This window comes from Spea bombifrons, chromosome 12, assembly GCF_027358695.1.
Source record: "Spea bombifrons isolate aSpeBom1 chromosome 12, aSpeBom1.2.pri, whole genome shotgun sequence".
In the NCBI taxonomy this organism is placed as follows: Eukaryota; Metazoa; Chordata; class Amphibia; order Anura; family Pelobatidae; genus Spea; species Spea bombifrons.
This window is the reverse complement of record NC_071098.1, coordinates 32,290,808-32,311,659: the sequence shown is the minus strand read 5'-3', so window position 1 is coordinate 32,311,659 and position 20,852 is coordinate 32,290,808. Positions and strand designations below refer to the sequence as shown.

The following is a 20,852-nucleotide window of genomic DNA, read 5'->3' as shown; positions in this document are numbered from 1 at the left end:
ACACCGGTGGGGTAACAATACGGGGGGGGGGGGGCGACAACATGGGGGGGGCAAATGTGACCTCACGTCCCTGATTTGGTTAGATGTCAACATCCAAGATGAGGATTAGGTGATCGGTCGAGAATCGTTTTTAGGGAATGTGATCAAAAAGTATTAACATTCTCCCAACAAAACATCCCTTTCTACGACGCCACGATATACGATGGCGCCATATGAATCAATAATTGGTAATAGGGTCCGTCACCCTATTAAGTCGCAGTCCCTGTTTAATACGCTTGGGTCTGTTTCCCGGTCCCTTTTCGACGAGTGGAATTTTCTGCCCCGCGTGGGGTTGTTGTTGGCGGCACGCGGGGGGTTAACCTCTTCCTGCTGTGCTGGTAGCAGTAATGTAACATGGTGTTTAACAAGTTGGGGATCCAGTTACCATCAAACAGAGGGGCAGGTTTCATTTTACATCAATCAGGGTTACTTTATAAAACAACAGCGAAGTGATTTAACCTGCTTCCTCCCCGTCTGAGGCTATTTTAAGCCCTGTTGTTTGAACTTCCAGAGCCCCCAGAGGGGCAAAGAGGACAGACCTGACTGGGGCCGGGAGATAAGAGTCCTCTGATTTGGAAACTTTCGGCTGAAATAACAAAAAGTGAAGGAGGTGGAAAAATGGCCTATAAAGCCCCCCCCCCCCAATCCGCCCCTTCTCTTCCATCACTTGTAAGGACACCTTATACCCCATCGCTAATAGTGACCCCCATTCACCTCTCACCCCCCTCCTTGGCCTGGAATGGTGTCTGTGAGGAGGAAGCGTGATGGAAGGAGCCTAAACAAACCACTGAAGGGGAAAATTACTTAGGAGGAGGACAGAGAGAAACGCACGGCCAGGCCAGGGGGGGCGCTTCTAACCATATGCATGGGGATACTGCATGGAAACGCAGTGACCCCCCCCCCCAAAAAAAAATCATCCCGACCAGAAAATAAATAAATACAATAAAATAAAAATATTCTGCTTCGGAATAATCTCATTTATCCTGATTTTTTTTATACAGGACTGAAGAATTAACTAAACATATATAAATATATAGAAAATATAAATATATAAAATATACATAAAAATATATATACAAATGTATAAAATATCTAAAATATATATATTCTGCTTCGGAATAATCTCATTTATCCTGATTTTTATTATACAGGGCTGTAGAATTAACTAAACATATATAAATATATAAAAAAATATAAATATATAAAATATACATAAAAACATATATAAATGTATAAAATATATAAAATACATATATAAATTCTGCTTCGGAATAATCTCATTCATCCTGATTTTTATTATACAGGGCTGTAGAATTAACTAAACATATATAAATATATAAAAAAATATAAATATATAAAATATACATAAAAACATATATAAATGTATAAAATATATAAAATACATATATAAATTCTGCTTCGGAATAATCTCATTCATCCTGATTTTTATTATACAGGGCTGTAGAATTAACTAAACATATATAAATATATAAAAAAATATAAATATATAAAAAATATAAATATATAAAATATACATAAAAAAATATATACAAATGTATAAAATATCTAATATATATATATTCTGCCTCGGAATAATCTCATTTATCCTGATTTTTATTATACAGGGCTGAAGAATTAACTAAACATATATAAATATATAAAAAATATAAATATAGAAAATATACATAAAAATATATATACAAATGTATAACATATCTAAAATGTATATATTCTGCTTCGGAATAATCTGATTAATCCTGATTTTTATTATACAGGGCTGAAGAATTAACTAAATTTATATAAATATATAAAAAAATATAAATATATAAAATATACCAAAAAAATATATAAAGGTATAAAATATCTAATATATATATATTCTGCTTCGGAATAATCTCATTTATCCTGATTTTTATTATACAGGGTAGAATTAATTAAACATATATAAATATATAAAAAATATAAATATATAAAATATACATAAAAATAAATATATACATACATTTATAAAGTATCTAAAATAGATAACAAAATCTAAATTACCATATAAAATATGCAAAAAAATATATAAATATCTAAAATATCTAAAAAATATATAATCATCTCAAATATACATAAATAAATATATAAAATATACATAACATATGTACAAAAATATAAATATATAAAATATACACAAAATATATATAGAAATATTTAAAATATACATAAAATATATATAAAATATACATGAATATATATAGAAGTCTTCTTTCACATGCTGCCTTGGAGGTTTTCGTTCAAGTTTGTTGTCTCTTTATAGAAAACCTTAAAAAAAGAAAAAGGAAGAAATGACAAAAAAAACCCAAATAGAAATATATTTTATATATTTATATGTTTGTATATATGTTATGTATATTTGATATATTTATATTTTTGTATATATGTTATGTATATTTTATATATTTATATGTTTATATATATGTTATGTATATTTGATATATTTATATTTTTGTATATATGTTATGTATATTTTATATATTTATACTTTTGTATATATGTTATGTATATTTTATATATTTATATTTTTGTATATGTGTTATGTATATTTTATATATTTATATTTTTGTATATGTGTTATGTATATTTTATATATTTATATTTTTGCATGTGTTATGTATATTTTATATATTTATATTTTTGTATATATGTTATGTATATTTTATATATTTATTTTTTTGTATATGTGTTATGTATATTTTATATATTTATATTTTTGTATATATGTTATGTATATTTTATATATTTATTTATGTATATTTGGGATGTTTATATACTTTTTATACATCTTCTATTGAGTCATTTGAACCCAAGTCCAGCAGGGGCAGAAGAGGGAAGGTGGAGGTAGGTAGGTGGCAGGGGGGGGCTGGAGGGGATAGGCGGAGGCAGGTGACTGGGGTAGGAGTTAGGAGGCAGGGGACAACGCCAGGAAGCATTAAGTGGCAGATGGGGGCAGGAGGCAGGGGACTGGGGCAGATGACGGGGCAGAGGGCAGGAGGAAGGGGCAGGCAGGATGTTGAGTTGAACTAATGGTGTTATGACAGTAAAAAGGAAGTGTGAAGCCATTTTACTGATGCTTAGATTAGACCTAAGGTTTTATTTCCATCCCAAAAGCGTAAAGGCCCATGTTCGCTAAGTGGCACGTTTCACCAGAATACAATGTATTCGTCAACCTAAACTCACTTTATATGAATAAACACTTTCAGGTTAAGGTATCTGGGTAGGTATCTCTACAGTTCAAAAATACCCAACATGCACCTGGCCTCTTTGGCCTGATTGGCTGTTCATTTTGCATATTTTTAAACATTTGATACTTCTTTTATCATTAGAATGTCAGAGGAACCAAGAAACCAGGCTGTCGGATAACTTCTGCATACACTTTTTAAAAGAATCTTTTTCCTGCTGCTATGGCAACAAAACTGTTCAGCCAATCAGTATCTCCCCCCAGGTAACCTCAAAAATATGAAACATCAATGACTCTCGCAACGAGCGTAAAGTGATTTATTCATGAATTGAGTTTGGGTGAAAAATCTACTTTTTTGACCCCTTTCGCTGTTCAATTGTTTTTATTTTTTTTTTCACTTCTTTACCCTGGGAGCGCTGGATCATAATCAAAACTGTGTTCAAAAAAAGCTGCTTCTGCAAATGAAATACTGATCTCCTCCCCAATGAGGAAAATCCATTTCCTTTTTCTGAATTAGACTTCTTCTCTATTTTTAAATATGGTCGTTTTTTATCGTCAGCAACTGTAAGCCGATGCCTGCTGCTCGGTATGGCTGAGTGTGATGGGAGTGGTAGCCCGTAACTTATCTGTCAATACGTTGCCCCCCCCAAAACCATATATTCAGCTGACGGGATGGAGACATTTAATTATGACAGAAAAGTTAATTATTTTAAACACCAAAAATTGTGTTTATCTCCAATACAATTAATGTAAATTATTTATTAAAACCAAACGTTTTTACAAAAAGTTATTTTAAAAGGCAAATTTGTGTCTGTATATTATTTTATTAATGGTTTATTGTGCTGTTTCTGCGTCCTGACTTTATATTATTTCTAATATTTTATTTTTATTTAAAATGTGGTGAAAAGTGTTAAAAGTTGTTCTTGTCACTATAGTTACCAATGGAAAGGCTCTTGCTGATTAGACTGTTGGTTGCTATGGTGATAAAACCGCTTTTCATATTTTGCACCAGAATTTCACTTGATAAATAACCTTCAATGTGTGTTTAAATTTCAACCGTCCTGACAAAAAAAAGGGGGCCCAGATCGGCCCCATCCGGCCCCATCCGGCCCCCGTCTAGTCCCCCGTTTCTCCTGCTGTAAAGACCTTAATCAGTCATTGGTCTCGTCTTAGATTCAGGAGCCGTATGTCTATCCCATGCATGTTTAATACATGCATGTTTAATGCATTACCTTCTACCACCTCTGCTGGGAGGCTGCTCCACTTATCTACCACCCTCTCAGTAAAGTATAACTTCCTTCCATTCCATCTCAGCCTCTGACCCTCTATTGTTAGATTCCGGTCTCTTGTTTCTCCTCCTGTGAAGTAAACTTCCCTCCTGTCCTTTGTTAAATCTCTTTACGCATTTAAATGTTTCTAATCTGACGCGTTCGGCGGCCGGGGCAGTTTTAGTTCATGTAAATGGGGCTTGTATTGTTTGCAGTTTCCTGTTTTGAGGTTTTCTTTGCATGTTAAGAGTTTCTAAAGTGGGAATGAAGCCCAGCAAGCCTGTCGTATATATATATATATATTCTCTAGAGTGTAAGCTCACAAGCCGAGCCCTGTTCATCAAATGGATCGGTTGGTCTTAGTCTGCTGGTTCCAGTTTTGTCAGACCCTTTGACTGTAGGGACTGTGAGAAGCTCTGCGGGAATTGTTGGTGCTAAATAAATAAAAGTAATAATAACAATAATAGAATAATAATAAATAATAATAATAATAATAATAATAATAATAATAATAAATAATAATAAATAATAATAATAATAATAATAATAATAATAATAATAAATAATAATAATAATATGCAGGTCCCTTTTTGCACAGCCCATGGCAGCTGCTCTGATGGGGATGTTGTAAGTCTGTGGTTATTCTGGCAGCAAACCGTGCAGATGCTGATAATGACACTAGAAGAGGGGGTTGGGGTAATTTATCTACCCTGGGGCTGGCAGCTGCCTCCCTGCATGTCACACCAACCACAAAAACGTTTAATCAGGAGTTTAAACCCCAAACTCACGTATTTACTATTTAATTTAACCCACTTTACTGCTAAAAGGTCCACCTTCTGCGCTTCATCCCTGTAGAGATACACTGTCGCACTTGTTACTTTCACACATTGACTCCTGGATCCCTGGGTGCCCCTGGAGGATAGTGGGAATGGCAGTCCATAAGATGGGTGTAATAGAGAAAGTGGTAGAGAGGATACCAACCTTTCTGGCAACCACCCTCCAAGTGCAGGACTGGGAACCCTGGCCAGTCCAACCCAAGACAGCACCCAAGTCTGAGACAGCTCCCTCATCACCAAGTCTTCTGGGGTCATTCTGGTCAGTGGAGACCCTCACATTCCCTCCATGGCACCTGTCCAGCCCCTGGCAGGTTGTGTGCTGTAAATTAAATGTATTCTGTGATATTCTGTGCCCCACCTCCCCAATGGGGGCACTTCCCTGCCCTCCTTTGTAGTGAGATGCCCTGCCCTGACTACTGAGGCTCAGATAAAATTCTGGTTAAAAGCTGAAGTTTCATTTCTGCAACATCTGTCAGCAAAAGGAAACCAAAGCTGTGACCTCACTTCCACACTCACACATTGACAAACACTCACTGACACACACTCACTGCGCACTGAGGAGCACATTGGCTCAATATGGGATCCTGAGACATCTGGACTGGGTTTGGAGGTATCAAGGTGCCATGGATTGTTCTATCAAGGTAGGTCCAAGGTTCTGTCCCTGGAGGAACCTGGAGGTGCAGGATCTGCAGCCCTCCCACCCCCTCCTTCTCACACTCAGAGGCCCCCACTCTTCCCTTCTGCTACCAAATTTCCTTTTCCTTCCCCTTGGTGGTTCATATATGAGCTTAAATTACACCCCAAACCACCGACCAAACAGCTCACAGAGGGGACCTTGTCAGATAACCCAGGACAGAAGACCCTGAATCTTAAGGATGAAGGACCTGCTGACACTTAGATGGTCATCAGGGTCTGGGTGGTCTTCATGGACCACCTGTTTGCATAGGAGGAGCAAGGGGGAGGTCCATTCAACTGGTCCAGGGAGTCAGTGGATCCCAAGGTGGGTGAAATAATCTGGGGCAATTAACCTGTAGCGGGTAAGGTGCTATTGGGCTGCCCCCTCACCCTTTACCCCACCCTACTAGAGATCTTGAATGACCTGACTCCTTGCCCACCAAGTAAAGTTCTATTCTGCACCCCCTAAATTATGCTCAGTCCATCTTTGTACTTTTAGCGCTTTTTATTTCAATTTGCCCCTAAAAACCTTTTAATATGCCATATCAAGAGATTCTCTTGTTTTGTAAACATTCCATTATTTGTTACAATTCATAGTTATTTTTGAATGAGTATGTTAAAATATTTACCGATTTTGGGCTAAAAATATAAATATACTAATTAATGAAACAAACTAAAAACTATCATTAATAAATGCAGAAAAACCTCCGAATATAAATCCGAATATACATTTTATTTAGACACATTTTGTGGCTATATATAGTAAATTATCTATATTTCATAAATTGTGTTAATTCACCATAAATTTAATATATTGTTGGGCTAATGGTTAAAACTAAAATATTTGCAGGGCTTGCCTCTGTTTTTCTGTAATCATTTGCCTATTTTTTCCCTATTCTTTGTTTTATAAAGTACATTTATGAGTGCCAGCTAGAAATGCGTGATTTTAACTCTTTAGTTTTAAAAGAAATGCTTTCTTTAAATACGAAATGTAAGTAAAGTATAACATATATCTCTGATTTTATCCCCTAATTAGATTTGGCAAATGTTTGTCAATTTGCAGTTACAAATTACACAATTAGCTCCCCATTTCTGCAAGGGCAAACTTTCACAAGATGTTGTGTTACTGGGATGTTGCAACCAAACATGTTCAAAAAGAGTTAAAAAAAAAGAATAGTAAATATAAGTAAAATCTAAAAAAAGCTAAAAAAAAAACTAAAAAGTGAATATTCACTGTCACACACAACATATATAGTAACAGTGACAATAATAATGAAGTATAAAATTATAAAATATAATTATTTTCTGTAACACTTATTTTTTTATACAATTTATTTCTGTAATTTTATTTTTTTCTATAAAAATAATGAAGACACACAATAATATCTATAATGTAATATTTATAAGAAGATAATAACAAAACAAACAAAAAACTTAAAGTACAGGGCAATATAATTATTTTCTGTATCCTAGGGAGAGATTATTTTTATGATTTAAAAATCTGATGCTTTTCCAGTGGAATTTGGTGATTTTTCTCTGATCTCTGCAGTGGGTGGAGAGGGTGGAGAGTTCATCCTGTCTGATTATTTGTGGCCAGGCAAACCCCGAATTTTCTTAAAATATGAAGGGTGGGGTATGGATTTAACAATTAATGATACAATCTGCCCAGCCCGAATATTTATTGCTAACCGTTCACTAACCTGGGGAAATCTAACTCTCCAGTGACACTCCGGCAAATCTCATTACCTTCAGCCAGTATTTTGTTTGTCTTGATGCAAAGAAAAAATGCCGTTAATTATTTTAATTTTTCTCCCTAAATAAATTAAAAGTATAGATCTGAAAATGTTTTCTACAAACTCTGTTTGGCTAGAATTAATGTCCTAAACTTGCTTAGATAAGCAGTACATATTATTATTATTATTATTATTATTATTATTAATATTATCATTATTACTATTATTATTATTATTATATTATTATCATTATTATTATTATTATTACTATTATCATTATTATTATTACTATTATTATTATTATTATTATATTATTATTATATAAATTAATTGTTAGTCCAGTCTTCTAAGAATTAAAAGCAAGAAAGAGCAAGAAAAATTTATATGAGATTAGGATTAAGAATAACCATTTAACCATTTAATGCTATAATCTATTACAGTGTTTCATTTTAAAATTTTGTTGCATTATGACATATTAGGTAAAAAAAATAACTGTTGTGGGTCTATTATAATAAATATAAATAATTGTGATTCTAGTACTGCTGCAGTGCCACTATTAGTAAGAACAACTATTTTTTTTTCCCATAATTGCATATATTTTATTAATTTTTGTATGTATATCCAACTTTCACAATTACCTATTTCCATTTAGGGCTAAATTTAGCCATTTTTAATTTATATGATTATGGTTTCTTTTGGATCTACAAGAAACAAAAATGTAACATTTTTTTAAGCACATTTTATCTTTTTAATTTGATGGTTAAAAATATACAATTACAACATCTCCAAAAGCAGAATAAAATGAGTTTTACAAAAACTATATCAGATGTTAATTCAGTAATTTTAGGGCAATTTGAACAAAACCATTTTTGTATAAACTGACATGAGGTTTTACCATTTCAGGAAGCGTTCTTACAGTTTTTTTCCACTAAGAAAGCAGATTGTGTGGTTTTTAGAGTTAACCCTTGCCTCTCAGTGATTACAGTTTATTAAGAAAATGTTCCTGTATACAAAACGGTTCATAAAAAAAAATAATAATCACTTAGTTCTTTTTTACCAAAATAGTGCAATAATATATTTTGGGAAGAATCACTAAAATTTGGTGGTAGAATTAGAACCTCCCTAAACCATTATTATTTGCCTTTTCCTCTGAAAATTCTTTCTACACTTCATAACTTTTGCTACATTATTTTTACTTCTTTATTTATTTAATTATTTTTGCAAAAACATAGAAAAATTTTTGCTAAAATCCATTTTAGATCACAGAACAAAATTCATAAATGCACAGTAGCTACAGGGTTAAACTTGCAGTTCTGCTTCCTTTATATACAATATATATATGTATATATATATATATGTTCTGTATCACAAAACAATGTATTTAAAAAAAATAATTATAAATAAATAAATATATAATAAACAAAAATAATTACTGCTTTTGTGTTTGTAGATAAATCCTTATTTCTGCTAAAAGTATCCATTTTATCATGATATTTTTATTAAATATTTATTAAATCTATAACTGTGAGCTTTTAAACCAAATGGTATTTTTTTAAAAAATGATTGAATTTACGCTACAAATAACCTCCTTCCCCATTTTTCACCCCAAAATTCTGTGGCCCCCTGTAAAATGTGTTTAGGGCCCCAGCTCCATGAATGCACCCTTGTTTGGATCTAATTGGCTGTAACTCAAAACAAGTTACCGCGCATGTGCTAATTCACTACTGACTTATAGTATGGAGGCCAAGAATTTGGGCAAAATTCATCCAGTGATATAAAAACAAACCCTTGCACGTGGCAATAAAGAAACGCATTAATTGCACCGAGAAACCTTTGGGGACCCCTAGGACTCAAACCTTAATCAGTCGTTGGTCTCGTCTAGATTCCGGAACCGTATGCCTACCCCATGCATGTTTAATCCCCTCGCTGTATTATCCAGTACCACTTCTGCTGGGAGGCTGTTCCACTTATCTACCACACTAACTCCTATCATTCTTTGTGGATGATAGGACTTACAGTCAGCTACAACTGTAGTCCTTGGTTATTCCTCCCCTCCCAGACTCGCACAAGGTGACCATATTTTTTTTTAAAAAAATCTATCTTAATAAACACATTTTGTGCCCGTATTTACTGCAAAGTGTGAGTAAGACGCTTGTGAAACCGTTTCTAGCACGTAACCCCCCCTCCTTTTCGAGAAATTACTCATCCGCACAGCTCTAGAGCGAAGACAATTTCACAATTAAAGGGGGGGTTAACCCTTTCATTGCCAAGGCCCTCTGCCATCCAGGTGCCGCAGACATATATATATATATATACAAGCAAAGATAAATAACGGTCACTTAATATAAATTTCTGTATTTATTGTAAAAAAATTAATAAAAAATAAATAAAAAATAGCTTCCTTGCATACTAAGCATTCTGACAATGCAAGGGTTAACCCAGACCGCAGTAAATATCCGCAGTGGGGTAACATCTGTTACAGAACGATATTAAAAAAAATAAAAATAAATAAAAAGTGTATCGTTCATCGATCGCCCCGAAAGCCACCGTAACTTATAAAAACGTTTCAAAAAGTGTACATTCTAAACATTCATTTATATTGCACGCAAACGTGTTTGTTCGATGAAAGAGTTAAAACGTGCAGGTAGTTGGGGGGATCCGTTAGAGCGCAAACCGCCCCAAGAATACCAGATGTAGGACTGCGGTGGGACCTCCAACTGCCACCACTTAGGGCAGATAGCAAATGGAGGTTACCCCGGGGCAGTCCTGAGACATGAGTACCCGATTTATTACTACGTGACGTCACTTACTGGACAGAGGGCTTTAAATAATGCTCATGGATGCCACGGGGCCCCAGAGGTAGAATGTTAAGCCCCCAGGGGACCGTGATGTGTTGTCTCCACCACAACAGTCTCATGTATGTAGGGTGCATTACCAAAGAGACAGTTTAGGGGGTCCCTTCATATCATTAAGGCCTAGGGGTGACATGTAACTTCTGTGAGGGGCAGGTTCTTGAAGCAGGTTCTAGGGGGCAGGTTCTCGGGGCAGGTTCTTGAGCCAGGTTGTCAGGACAGGTTCTTGAGGCAGGTTCTCGGGACAGGTTCTTGAGGCAGGTTCTCAGGGCAGGTTCTTGAGGCAGGTTCTCAGGGCAGGTTCTTGAGGCAGGTTCTCGGGACAGGTTCTTGAGGCGGGTTCTGGGGACAGGTTCTTGAGGCAGGTTCTGGGGGCAGGTTCTTGAGGCGGGTTCTGGGGGCAGGTTCTTGAGGCGGGTTCTGGGGACAGGTTCTTGAGGCAGGTTCTGGGGGCAGGTTCTTGAGGCGGGTTCTGGGGGCAGGTTCTTGAGGCGGGTTCTGGGGGCAGGTTCTTGAGGCGGGTTCTGGGGGCAGGTTCTTGAGGCGGGTTCTGGGGGCAGGTTCTTGAGGCGGGTTCTGGGGGCAGGTTCTTGAGGCAGGTTCTTGAGGCGGTTCTGGGGGCAGGTTCTTGGGGCAGGTTTTCGGGGCAGGTTCTAAATGTTGTATTAATGGTGCTATTGCTCAGAGTTGGCTCTGTGATGGTTTAGTAAGAATCTGTGAAGTTTGACCCTCGCAGGCATCCTGAGCTTCTGATAATAATTTTTGGGGTCATTTCATGTTTTCGGTGATGGAAAACAGGTGTTCAAAGACTTTAGAGCTCCCCATATCCCCGGCTCTCTCTCCCCTTCTTCCTTGGTCCCTCTCCCCTCAGCTCCCACTCCCATCCCTCCTGCTCCCATTCCCAGTACAGGAAGTGGAACTCTTTCTGTGATAATCTCTTCTTATCAGGAGAACCAGAAGGTCGGAAATCCGGCTTACATCCTGAGTCCCCACGAGCCGGCAGCTGCGGCCCCCCACCCTCCGCGGGCAGACACAGAGCAGCGGCCATAGGAATGTGACCACATGCAACAATGCTTATGGGGGCCATAGTGATCAAGGGGGGCATGTCTCTATCAGCCTAATATATATAATATAGATATATATACCCAGATGTAGTGTATCTCCACTGTCCGTGTATGTATGTGTAAGTACGTGTGTGTGCGCGCGCGTGTATTTCTACCCGCTTGTGACAAACAAGAATATACGTCAAAAAAATATATAAAAAATATATATAGATACCCTTTTTACCTAAAACCCAAGTATTTTTTTATCTTTTTCACATATTTATTTCTAGTATCGTTCTGGAATTATAATTACTATTATTTTTGGGGGGGCCTGAAATAAACCCATCTGACGTAATACAGGAATACATTGTTACAGTTTCACAGTTGTGTTGATATTTTAGAGGGGAAATCGTGTGTAAAAAAAAAAAAATGATTCTGGGGCAAAGATGAGGAAAGTGGGTCTTATCGCCATAGCAACTATTTAAGCATCCTAGCTGATTGGACCATTCCATCTGTTGCTTTACATACAAGACCTCATTTAGAAACCAAGCCCTAGAATGATTCGATAAGCCCCCCGTATGTGTTCATGGTCTGGCGTTCATGCGCAGTGGAGTTGATACAATGTTACACATAAGATATTGTTGGGTAATTAGTGTGATGAGCGTGACAGTGTGATGGCCTCCTAGGAGGCGCCGATTCTGTGTTCGTTAAAACCCGTCTCGTGCTGCTTTTTATAGGGAATTGGTGAGAATTTACTACTCTCGGGGTGTGGTGAAATAAAGTGTAATCTTACTGTATTTCCTATACACGAGAAGGAGAGAGCAAAGCCGTGCTTGGAGGTGAGACTCTGGTGGGTTCCTCGCGTCCTCAGATCCCTCCAAGCCTCCTTAAAGCTTTGTTAAGAGTTTTGCCAGGCGGAATGTGCCTCAGTTTTGCCCAGACTCCTCTTGGACTCCACTCCATGTATCCACAACCCATTCAATGAACTAGTACTTTCTGAAATAACTTCTCATTGATCCATTCAGTGTCTTTTGATCTTAGACTAAGGACAACATCTGATACCCTAAACAATGCAAACTCAATATATTCTCCCATTTTAATCAGTCAGCCTATCAGCTTCCAATCTGTGTGTCACATGACAAGTATGGCCCAGAGAAAATATCAAGTTAAAGAATTATTTCTGTCTGGGTTTGGTCCTTTGAAATGTTTCTAATGCTATGAAGACATCTTTAATGCAACAGACTACTTTCAAACTGCATAAACTCGTTTTGCGTTGTGTTAAACAAATCCTCACCTTTTCAGTGCTATAAAAAAAAAGTAAAAATAATATTTACATTTCTGAGTAATACAATGCCGGGGTTCCGAGACCCAACATGGACAGGGAGCTAGGAGGTAGGGCCAATGTAATTTTTTTGGGAGACGTCATCAATAAACCAGAAAAAATTTTTTTTTTTTTGGGAGACGTCATCGATAAACCGAATACGGCGCTTCCTTCAAACAAACCCGTTGCTACAACAGAGAGGACGGAAATCTTCAGAGATTTCAGGAAGGATACCGAGTAAAAACATTATTTAATAAAATCACTACATTTGCTATTTACAAAGTATTAAATCCAGGAAATTAATTAAAAGAGCTAAAATAATTAAGGGAAGAGATTTCTGAACCAAAGAGGTTACTATCCAGCAGTAAATTGCCTGGTGACGAAGTTATTTGACTTTGTACAGTCAGCATAAATATTGAACACAGAGAATTGTGTTCTACGTTCTAGATTTAAAACTTTTAAACCCCCCCCAAAAAAATTCCAAAAATCTTTCAGCCTCTCTGATAAAATAGTTATGGGAGATCCGAAAGGGAGGATTTATTTTCTTAGATGACGTTTTCGAGCTCCAGCCTCATATCTCAATAACCAGATTATTTTTGTGGTTCACACGGTTTAATCAGTGAAACCGGGAGCGACCGGGCAGATTATTTGGGGTTCCTAGAGCGTGGGGTTTGGGTGGTTGGAAAAGCACCTCCGAGCTCTGCGCTTCATGTGATCAGATGGCGAGAGAGGTGCAAATAAGGCCATTTCAAAAAAATAAAAAATAAATTAAAAAAAAAAAAATTAAAAGAAATATTTGCAAAAATATTTTTTGGCAAAAAAAAAAAATCTTCTGCTTAACAATAGTCATAGTATCTGAAAAACTATTAAATCATAAAATGTTACATTTCATGCTCTATGAAGGATAAATATGGGTTTTTATATTAAATTACCCCTATAAGCTACCATCATACACAAAAATAGCATGTTTCCTCTGGAGGGGGGGCTGGAGACGGGGGGGCACACTAATCACTCCTGGCTCCCCCATAACACGCTCATTAAAAACCCACAAGGATACGGGAGGAAGTGACCCCGAGTGATCTTCTCAATGATGGTCGTGACACGGTGCAGAGGCAGCAGGATGTGAAGTTGCATGTTACCCCGAGAGGTGGTAAAAATTATTAGTTACTAAAAAACCACATCTGCCGGCATTTCCTGTTTATCAAGGAATCCTGCAGAACGCATAGCATCAAAACAATCGCACCCTTCGTAAACCTTTGTGTACTTTTTGGAACGTATATTAGCCGTGCTATCTTTGGGTGTTAATGCCCCGCTAGCATACCCAGCGGAGGCGTCGCGGGGTCCGAATCCCCAGGGTCTTAAGGAGCTCTGAGCCCCCCAAAAAAAGGTTTATCTAGGAAACAATTTCCTCAACTGCGCAAGGTAATCGGCGGAAAATGAAACAGCCCACGGAATTCTAGAACGTTGACACGAATTAGCAAATGTCACAACGCGCTTTTCTAGACATGAAGTTCCCCATAGGTAAAGTCATTGGAATCTAGGATTAGATCCAAAGGAGGGGCGGTTGGTGGAGGCCTAATAACCGTTTACAGGTGACAGACATAAAGCTAATCTAATTAGTGTTTTAAATGGGTTTCTTCACGTACTTACGAGTTGTCATGCTAAGGTTTAACAAACACAACTAGTCGGAGATAGGATTTCAGAGATAGCTCTGTTGCGATGCTGGTGAATGCGGTTCTTGGGTCATTGACGTGTGGGCAACGTATGGAGCAATGCCTTGATGGAATGAGGTGGACATACAGTAGATGTGGCTCTTGAGGAGGAAGAGCGACGGAGAAATGGGATTTTGATGGGTCCAAGAGAACGCTCAATGGTCCTAGTCCATGTTTTGTGTGCACAAGGTTTTATTGTTAGGCTAAGGGTTTTAAATGTCTGTAGGCCTTGTGCGATTGAGCTTCTCGGCTTCTGAAAACAAATAGAGGGCAATCGTAGGAAGAGGTGTGATGAACGTCGAAAGGTGATGGAGCTCTTTGGACAAGAGCCAAAAAAGATGATGGAGAAATTTGGTAAATCGTAGAAAGATATGGTGGAATTTGGATAATCCTAAAAAACATGACAAAACTATTTGGATGAATTGTAGAAGTGGGAGATGGAACGGAGGAGAAGGAGTTGGGTCTTGGGCAATCACATGAAGATAGTAGCTTGTATTTTTTAATCATATTAAAGATGGTGGGGTTTGGGCAACCAAAAATCAAGATGTTGAGGTGATTTGTTAAAGTTTAATGATCTTTGGGTTGTCTTAATGTAGGAGGCTCTTTCTGTGGTCAGCGAAGATCACACTCTGTTCCCAACTCAACTACTGAAGACAGAGATGCCAGATGACTACTCACCCAGCATTAAAGAACGAGGGAGCTTATCGGAGCACCCATGGGTGTCAGGCAACGAGCGACATCATAATATCAAACAGGAGGATGAGGAGATGTCTGGAAACAGGTGAGGGAGTCCTCGTCTTCGATGGTTATACTATGTGACACCAGTCTGAACCCAAAATGTGTTTTGAGGGTCATCAGCTAGCAAAGCAAATGGGCTAATTTATTACAGGGATAATTGCCCTTTTCCACAGGAATTGTAATTTAGCCGCCTGGATACAAGTTTATAATTTCATGGAAAATCCATCGAAACCTTCTATTTATGAGTAAAGTTTGGATCTTAAGCAATAGATGTGATTACAGATTAGAAACAGGGACAACTTGACCAATTTCACCAAAAGACCAGATATTTGTGATATCATGTTTGGGAACCACGAGGCAGACGTGGTAGGAGAAATTAAGTTACCGAATAAGCCCATATGCCCTTTCTCCTTGGGCTCAGGGTCCCCGGTGGAACAGATAAATCCGGCAGCGAAGGATCTCAGAACAACTACCAACCCAGCTACCCCGACACAACAAGCAACAGCCCCCGATCCCCAAATGGAATCAACGGGAATGAAGAGAAGAGGGTGATCGTCCCAGCAGGTCGGACAGAGTCCTATCTGGGGCAAAGTTGGGAATATCTGGAGATGTGTCCAAAACTATTGGGGGGTGGACAGGGAACCCCTGTGTTATGTTTAAAGCCAAAGAGGAACATCCTAATTTATTATAGTTGGTACGATGCACGGTTTTGGCAAATTGGATAATACTGAGAAGAAGGCTCATTAATGATTAAAAACAGAGTTCTATTGGAGATAAGACCTGATGTATTTCCTACAAATCTCAGCCTTAATTGGTAATTGTGCTGCTAATTGCCCTTCCATTGACCACATCCTGGCTGGATTTCCTCCTTCTCTGCCCTTGGAATCATAGAAAGTCATTTCTTCCATTTTGTCGCTCGCAGCCCAAATTCGTTGATGACGTACATGGAGAGAGAAATATCCGTAACGGAGGCTTCTCTCCATTCTAGAAACTTGGGTAATAATATGTATGGAGAGGTCCAAATTCTTACTTTGTCTTACTCCTCCACAGACCCGTTAGCGTGGACTCCGGAGCATGTGGCTCAGTGGTTGGACTGGGCTGTGAAGGAATACGGACTTTGTGATGTGAGCACGTCGTTAATGCACGGTGTCGACGGGAAGGAACTTTGCCGAATGACCCGAGATGACTTCCTCAGGCTAGCTTCCCCTTACAGCACCGACATGTTGATGTCCCATTTGGCGTACCTACGACAAAGTACGTGCCCCCCCCAAGTAGCCAAATCCTTGGCACTCCAGCTAGGGCCGAGGATAATTCCCATCATTGTTTCTGGCTGGGCAGCAATCATGGGAATGGGGGTCCTTTTAGTAGCTGGGGTCCCGGGGGTTACCCCTACCTTAATCATGTGCCTTAGTGCCGATTATACCTGGTAGTTCGTTGAGTTAGAATTAAAAATTAATTATTTTCACTTCTACTTTGCAGACAGCCCAACGTTCACATATTCTGTGGTTCCCGCCATACAAACACCTCAAGTGACCCCACGTGCTCAGGTGAAGACAGGTAAGTGGGAAAACACTGAGTTTCCGCGGTCAAAGATCTGAGTCCCATCAGCCTCTACAGACATGTGCCTAGAGGCACCTTGGGGTATGGGTGCCTGAATTGCCATAACTCGCCCAGAAATTGGCCCAGACACTAATTCTCATGGGTTTCTTGACACTTGGTGTGGCTCTGCCTTGTGTTCTTGTCCCTTCTTGCTCAGTCTCAATATTTGTGCCTACAGTCACCAGAGACGGGGCTCAGACCCTTAATGACCCGCGTCCATTTTGGTAAGCCGAGGCGGTTGAGTTTCTGTGTCTGTCGTTATGGGGTAAAATCTAGTTACATCATGATCTCCAAAAAATCCAAGCCCCCCCGAAGGTTTAATTAACATATAATGAGCTCACTGATACAGTGTACGTTGCTGATCGGTGGGAACTGCTGGACTTCCAATGACTTGTCTGTCTACCCCCGCAGAACCCGTGTATGAAGACATGCGAAGGGTGACCTGGAACACGACAAACAGCTCCATCCACAGAGGTAAAGCTGCCGCTAGGGACCCGGTGCTGCTCTCCAGCTTCTCTGGACCACATTTCCCATGAGGCTTAGCCAGCTGACATTCTGGGGGTTTCCCCGTACTTCTATAATATATTAATGGATTCGTTCCAACGGCACATGGTCGGCCCCTATGGAATAAATGTGAAATTATACATTTTATTTCATTTTATTAATACCCCCTAATGAAACAAATACCACTTTCTCTTGCAGTTTCTCCTCCGCAGACGCCCGGACTCACAAGCACAGGGGGCACAATACGTAGTAACCAAGGTGAGTCTGATGTACCCACCCCTGCAGTATGTAAACCTACCCCTGGAGGGGGTAATTCTGAAAACCTTATAATTGGCATAACTGGGGTCATCTACCGTATCAGCTACGGTCCAGAACGAGATCTAATGTCCCATTAAATATAAATCAAGCATATACCCCCCTTCTTTCTCCCGCAGACCCCTATCAGGTTTTGGGACCGACGAGCAGCCGGCTTGCAAATCCTGGTGAGTAACCAATCATTTCCAGGGTTTATTTCACTCTAAAATAACAGATTTTTGATTACGACAAGCAACTATTTACTGTTTCTTAAATTAGGGGTAAAAAGCCCCATGTATTAATATAACTTTATATTAATATGTTAAATAATAACTGTATTATATTATAACTTATATTTATATCATTTTATATTATTATATGTATATTAAATGTATTATATATTCTAATTTATAATAATATCATTTCATATTATTATATGTATATTAAATGTAATATATATTATAAAATGATATTAATATAAATTATATTATTATATGTTTATTAAATGTATTATATATTATAATATATAATAATATCATTTTATATTATTATATGTATATTAAATGTATTATATATTATAATTTATATTAATATCATTTTATATTATTATATGTACCAGTATATTAAATGTATTATATATTATAATTTATATTAATATCATTTTATATTATATGTATATTAAATTAATTATATATTATAATTTATATTTTTTCCTCCCAAAATTTACCTAATTGATAACCACTATAAATTAAACACAATAGATTAATATGAAATTAAAGAGAAAATCTCATTTTAACCCTCATTTTAGGGCGCTCCTGCTATCTCTTCATGGGCATTCAAAGGTTAACAAGTGTTGAGATAGGAGGGCAATTTGTAAGATATTCAGTATGTGCAAAGCGGGGGGCAGAGACCCCGACATACCCCACTAACTACTTGAGCTTGTACATAAACAACCCCCTATGGTAATCCTCTCCATCTCCCTTCTTTATTTGGGTGATTAGTGCCCCGTTACCCCCGTGTCGTGTTTCAGCCCCCTCCGTGTACTTGTGTGCAGAACTCAGCAGGTTGCGAGGGGCAATTAGCTTCCCTGCAGGACTTGTCTGTCGCTTAATTGCCTGCACCCCCCCGGACAAGTTGTGCAAATGTTTTTATTACGAGGGGCAATCGTAATCCCCCCTCAACCTCGTCAGCCTAACGCTCATTACTTTTAATCTGCTTTAAACGAACACTAATATATTTATAAAAAAAGATGCTGTCCCTTTAAAACGATCAATAAAATAAACAATAGGTAGAAAAACACTAAATGCTCATTTTCATGTATTTTGAGTATTTTTTTTGTCTAATTTATTTTAGATCAATAAAAATAATACAGAGATGTTAAAACAAGAGGCCAGAATCTAACACTAGGGGTCTGAGGATGAGATGGGATGGAAGGAAGGTTTACTTTACTGAGAGTGTGGTAGATAAGTGGAACAGCCTCCCAGCAGAGGTGGTAGAGGGTAATACAGTGAGGGTATTAGACATACATGAATCTGAATCTAAGACGAGACCGACGACTGCTTAAGGTTTGAGTCTTTACGGCAGGAGAAACGGCCCGCGATGAGCTCTATAGGAATATGGGGTCCTCCTGGTAGCGTCGTAACCCCCCCTCTCTTTGTCCCGCAGGCAGCGGTCAGATTCAGCTTTGGCAGTTCCTCCTGGAGCTTCTGTCAGACAGCGGGAACTCCGGCTGCATCGCCTGGGAAGGGGTCAACGGGGAATTCAAGATGACGGACCCCGACGAGGTGGCCCGGCGCTGGGGGGAGCGCAAGAGCAAACCCAACATGAACTATGACAAGCTGAGCCGGGCGCTGCGCTACTACTACGACAAGAACATCATGAGCAAGGTGCACGGCAAGCGATACGCCTACAAGTTCGACTTCCAAGGGATCCAGGTGGTCCAGCAGTCTCACAGCAACGACCCCGCCGTCTGCAAATACCCCGACGGAGGGTATTACTCACCCCAACCCAAACAAGCAATGCCTCTACCTCCCCATCACACGCAGTCCCCTAACCTCTCCACCATCATACCCATGCAGTACTTCAGCTCAACAGCTGGCGGGGGACTCTACTCAGGCCAGGGGGTAACAAGGCAACATGGGGGGCAACTGGGGCCACACCTTGGATCATACTATTAAAAGGAAAGGGGGGGCAGAAAAGAGAGGCCACTCAGGAAGGGATACGGAGTTGGATTAAGGCCGGGCCCTCGATAGGGTCCTGAATTCCATCTCCCCCCCAACCATGACACTCAAGGCAGCAGAGACGGCATTAAGCCCGCACTTTTTGGGTCACTTTGCTGGGGTCAATTAAGTGGCCCGTGGGCACGAGACTCGGGACATCATTGACTCCTAGGAGGCTTTTACTGAAACGTCTGCCCCCGGGCCCTGCAGCCCGGCCTTAATTGCCCCAAACATGCAAGAAAAAAAGGGGGGGCTATTAAAGAAAAACAGACTTTTATGGAACAAAAACCATGTGGATTTGCGCATTAATCAGACTTTTCCAGAGAGACTCCTCGCGGGAAGCGATGCGGCGGCCAAGAGATGAGCCGAATGGGGATCCAGTACCGGAGACAGGGGGAAGGGGGGGCAATGTCTCTCCTGTTTTTTGTTATTTCTATAATTTTTTTTAATAAGTGCATTTATTAAACGAATTGCGGCATTGCGTTCCGAGGCCGGAGTTTCTTCTGGATCTTTTTTTTTTAATATATATATACCTTTAGATTTTCAGACGCCAGGTACGGATGTCGAGCGGAATTTGGCTATTATTTTATTATAAACAATGGTGTTTTTGATAAATACTCTTGTCGTTTTTTTAGTTTTGTTAACACGGTGCAACATTGTGAAATGGTGCAATTTCCATAGCAACCATCGGAATGTCCCTGATTAGGTTGCGTATGGGGTCAGCGATCGCTTGAACCCAGTGATGTCTCTTAAGTGACGGCTAACAGGTTTAACGTATTAGAGAAAGCATGTAAAT

At 38.8% G+C, this 20,852-nt stretch overlaps 1 protein-coding gene across 2 annotated transcripts; it reads left to right on the top strand.

The window, feature by feature from the left end:
• The first annotated feature begins 5,833 nt into the window (after positions 1 to 5,833).
• On the top strand, positions 5,834 to 20,543 carry LOC128469845 (Friend leukemia integration 1 transcription factor-like). Of its 2 annotated transcripts, none has more exons than XM_053451640.1 (9): positions 5,834 to 6,007; positions 15,299 to 15,483; positions 15,862 to 16,004; positions 16,491 to 16,694; positions 16,920 to 16,997; positions 17,451 to 17,513; positions 17,742 to 17,801; positions 17,978 to 18,025; positions 19,503 to 20,543. In XM_053451640.1, the coding sequence occupies exons 1-9, from the start codon at positions 5,990 to 5,992 to the stop codon at positions 20,012 to 20,014; spliced, it is 1,311 nt and encodes a 436-aa protein (XP_053307615.1). In that variant the 5' UTR covers positions 5,834 to 5,989; the 3' UTR covers positions 20,015 to 20,543. The 2 variants fall into 2 exon arrangements, with proteins under 2 accessions (XP_053307615.1, XP_053307616.1); XM_053451641.1 differs by lacking the exon at positions 5,834 to 6,007 and adding an exon at positions 6,198 to 6,366.
• The last annotated feature ends 309 nt before the right edge of the window (positions 20,544 to 20,852 follow it).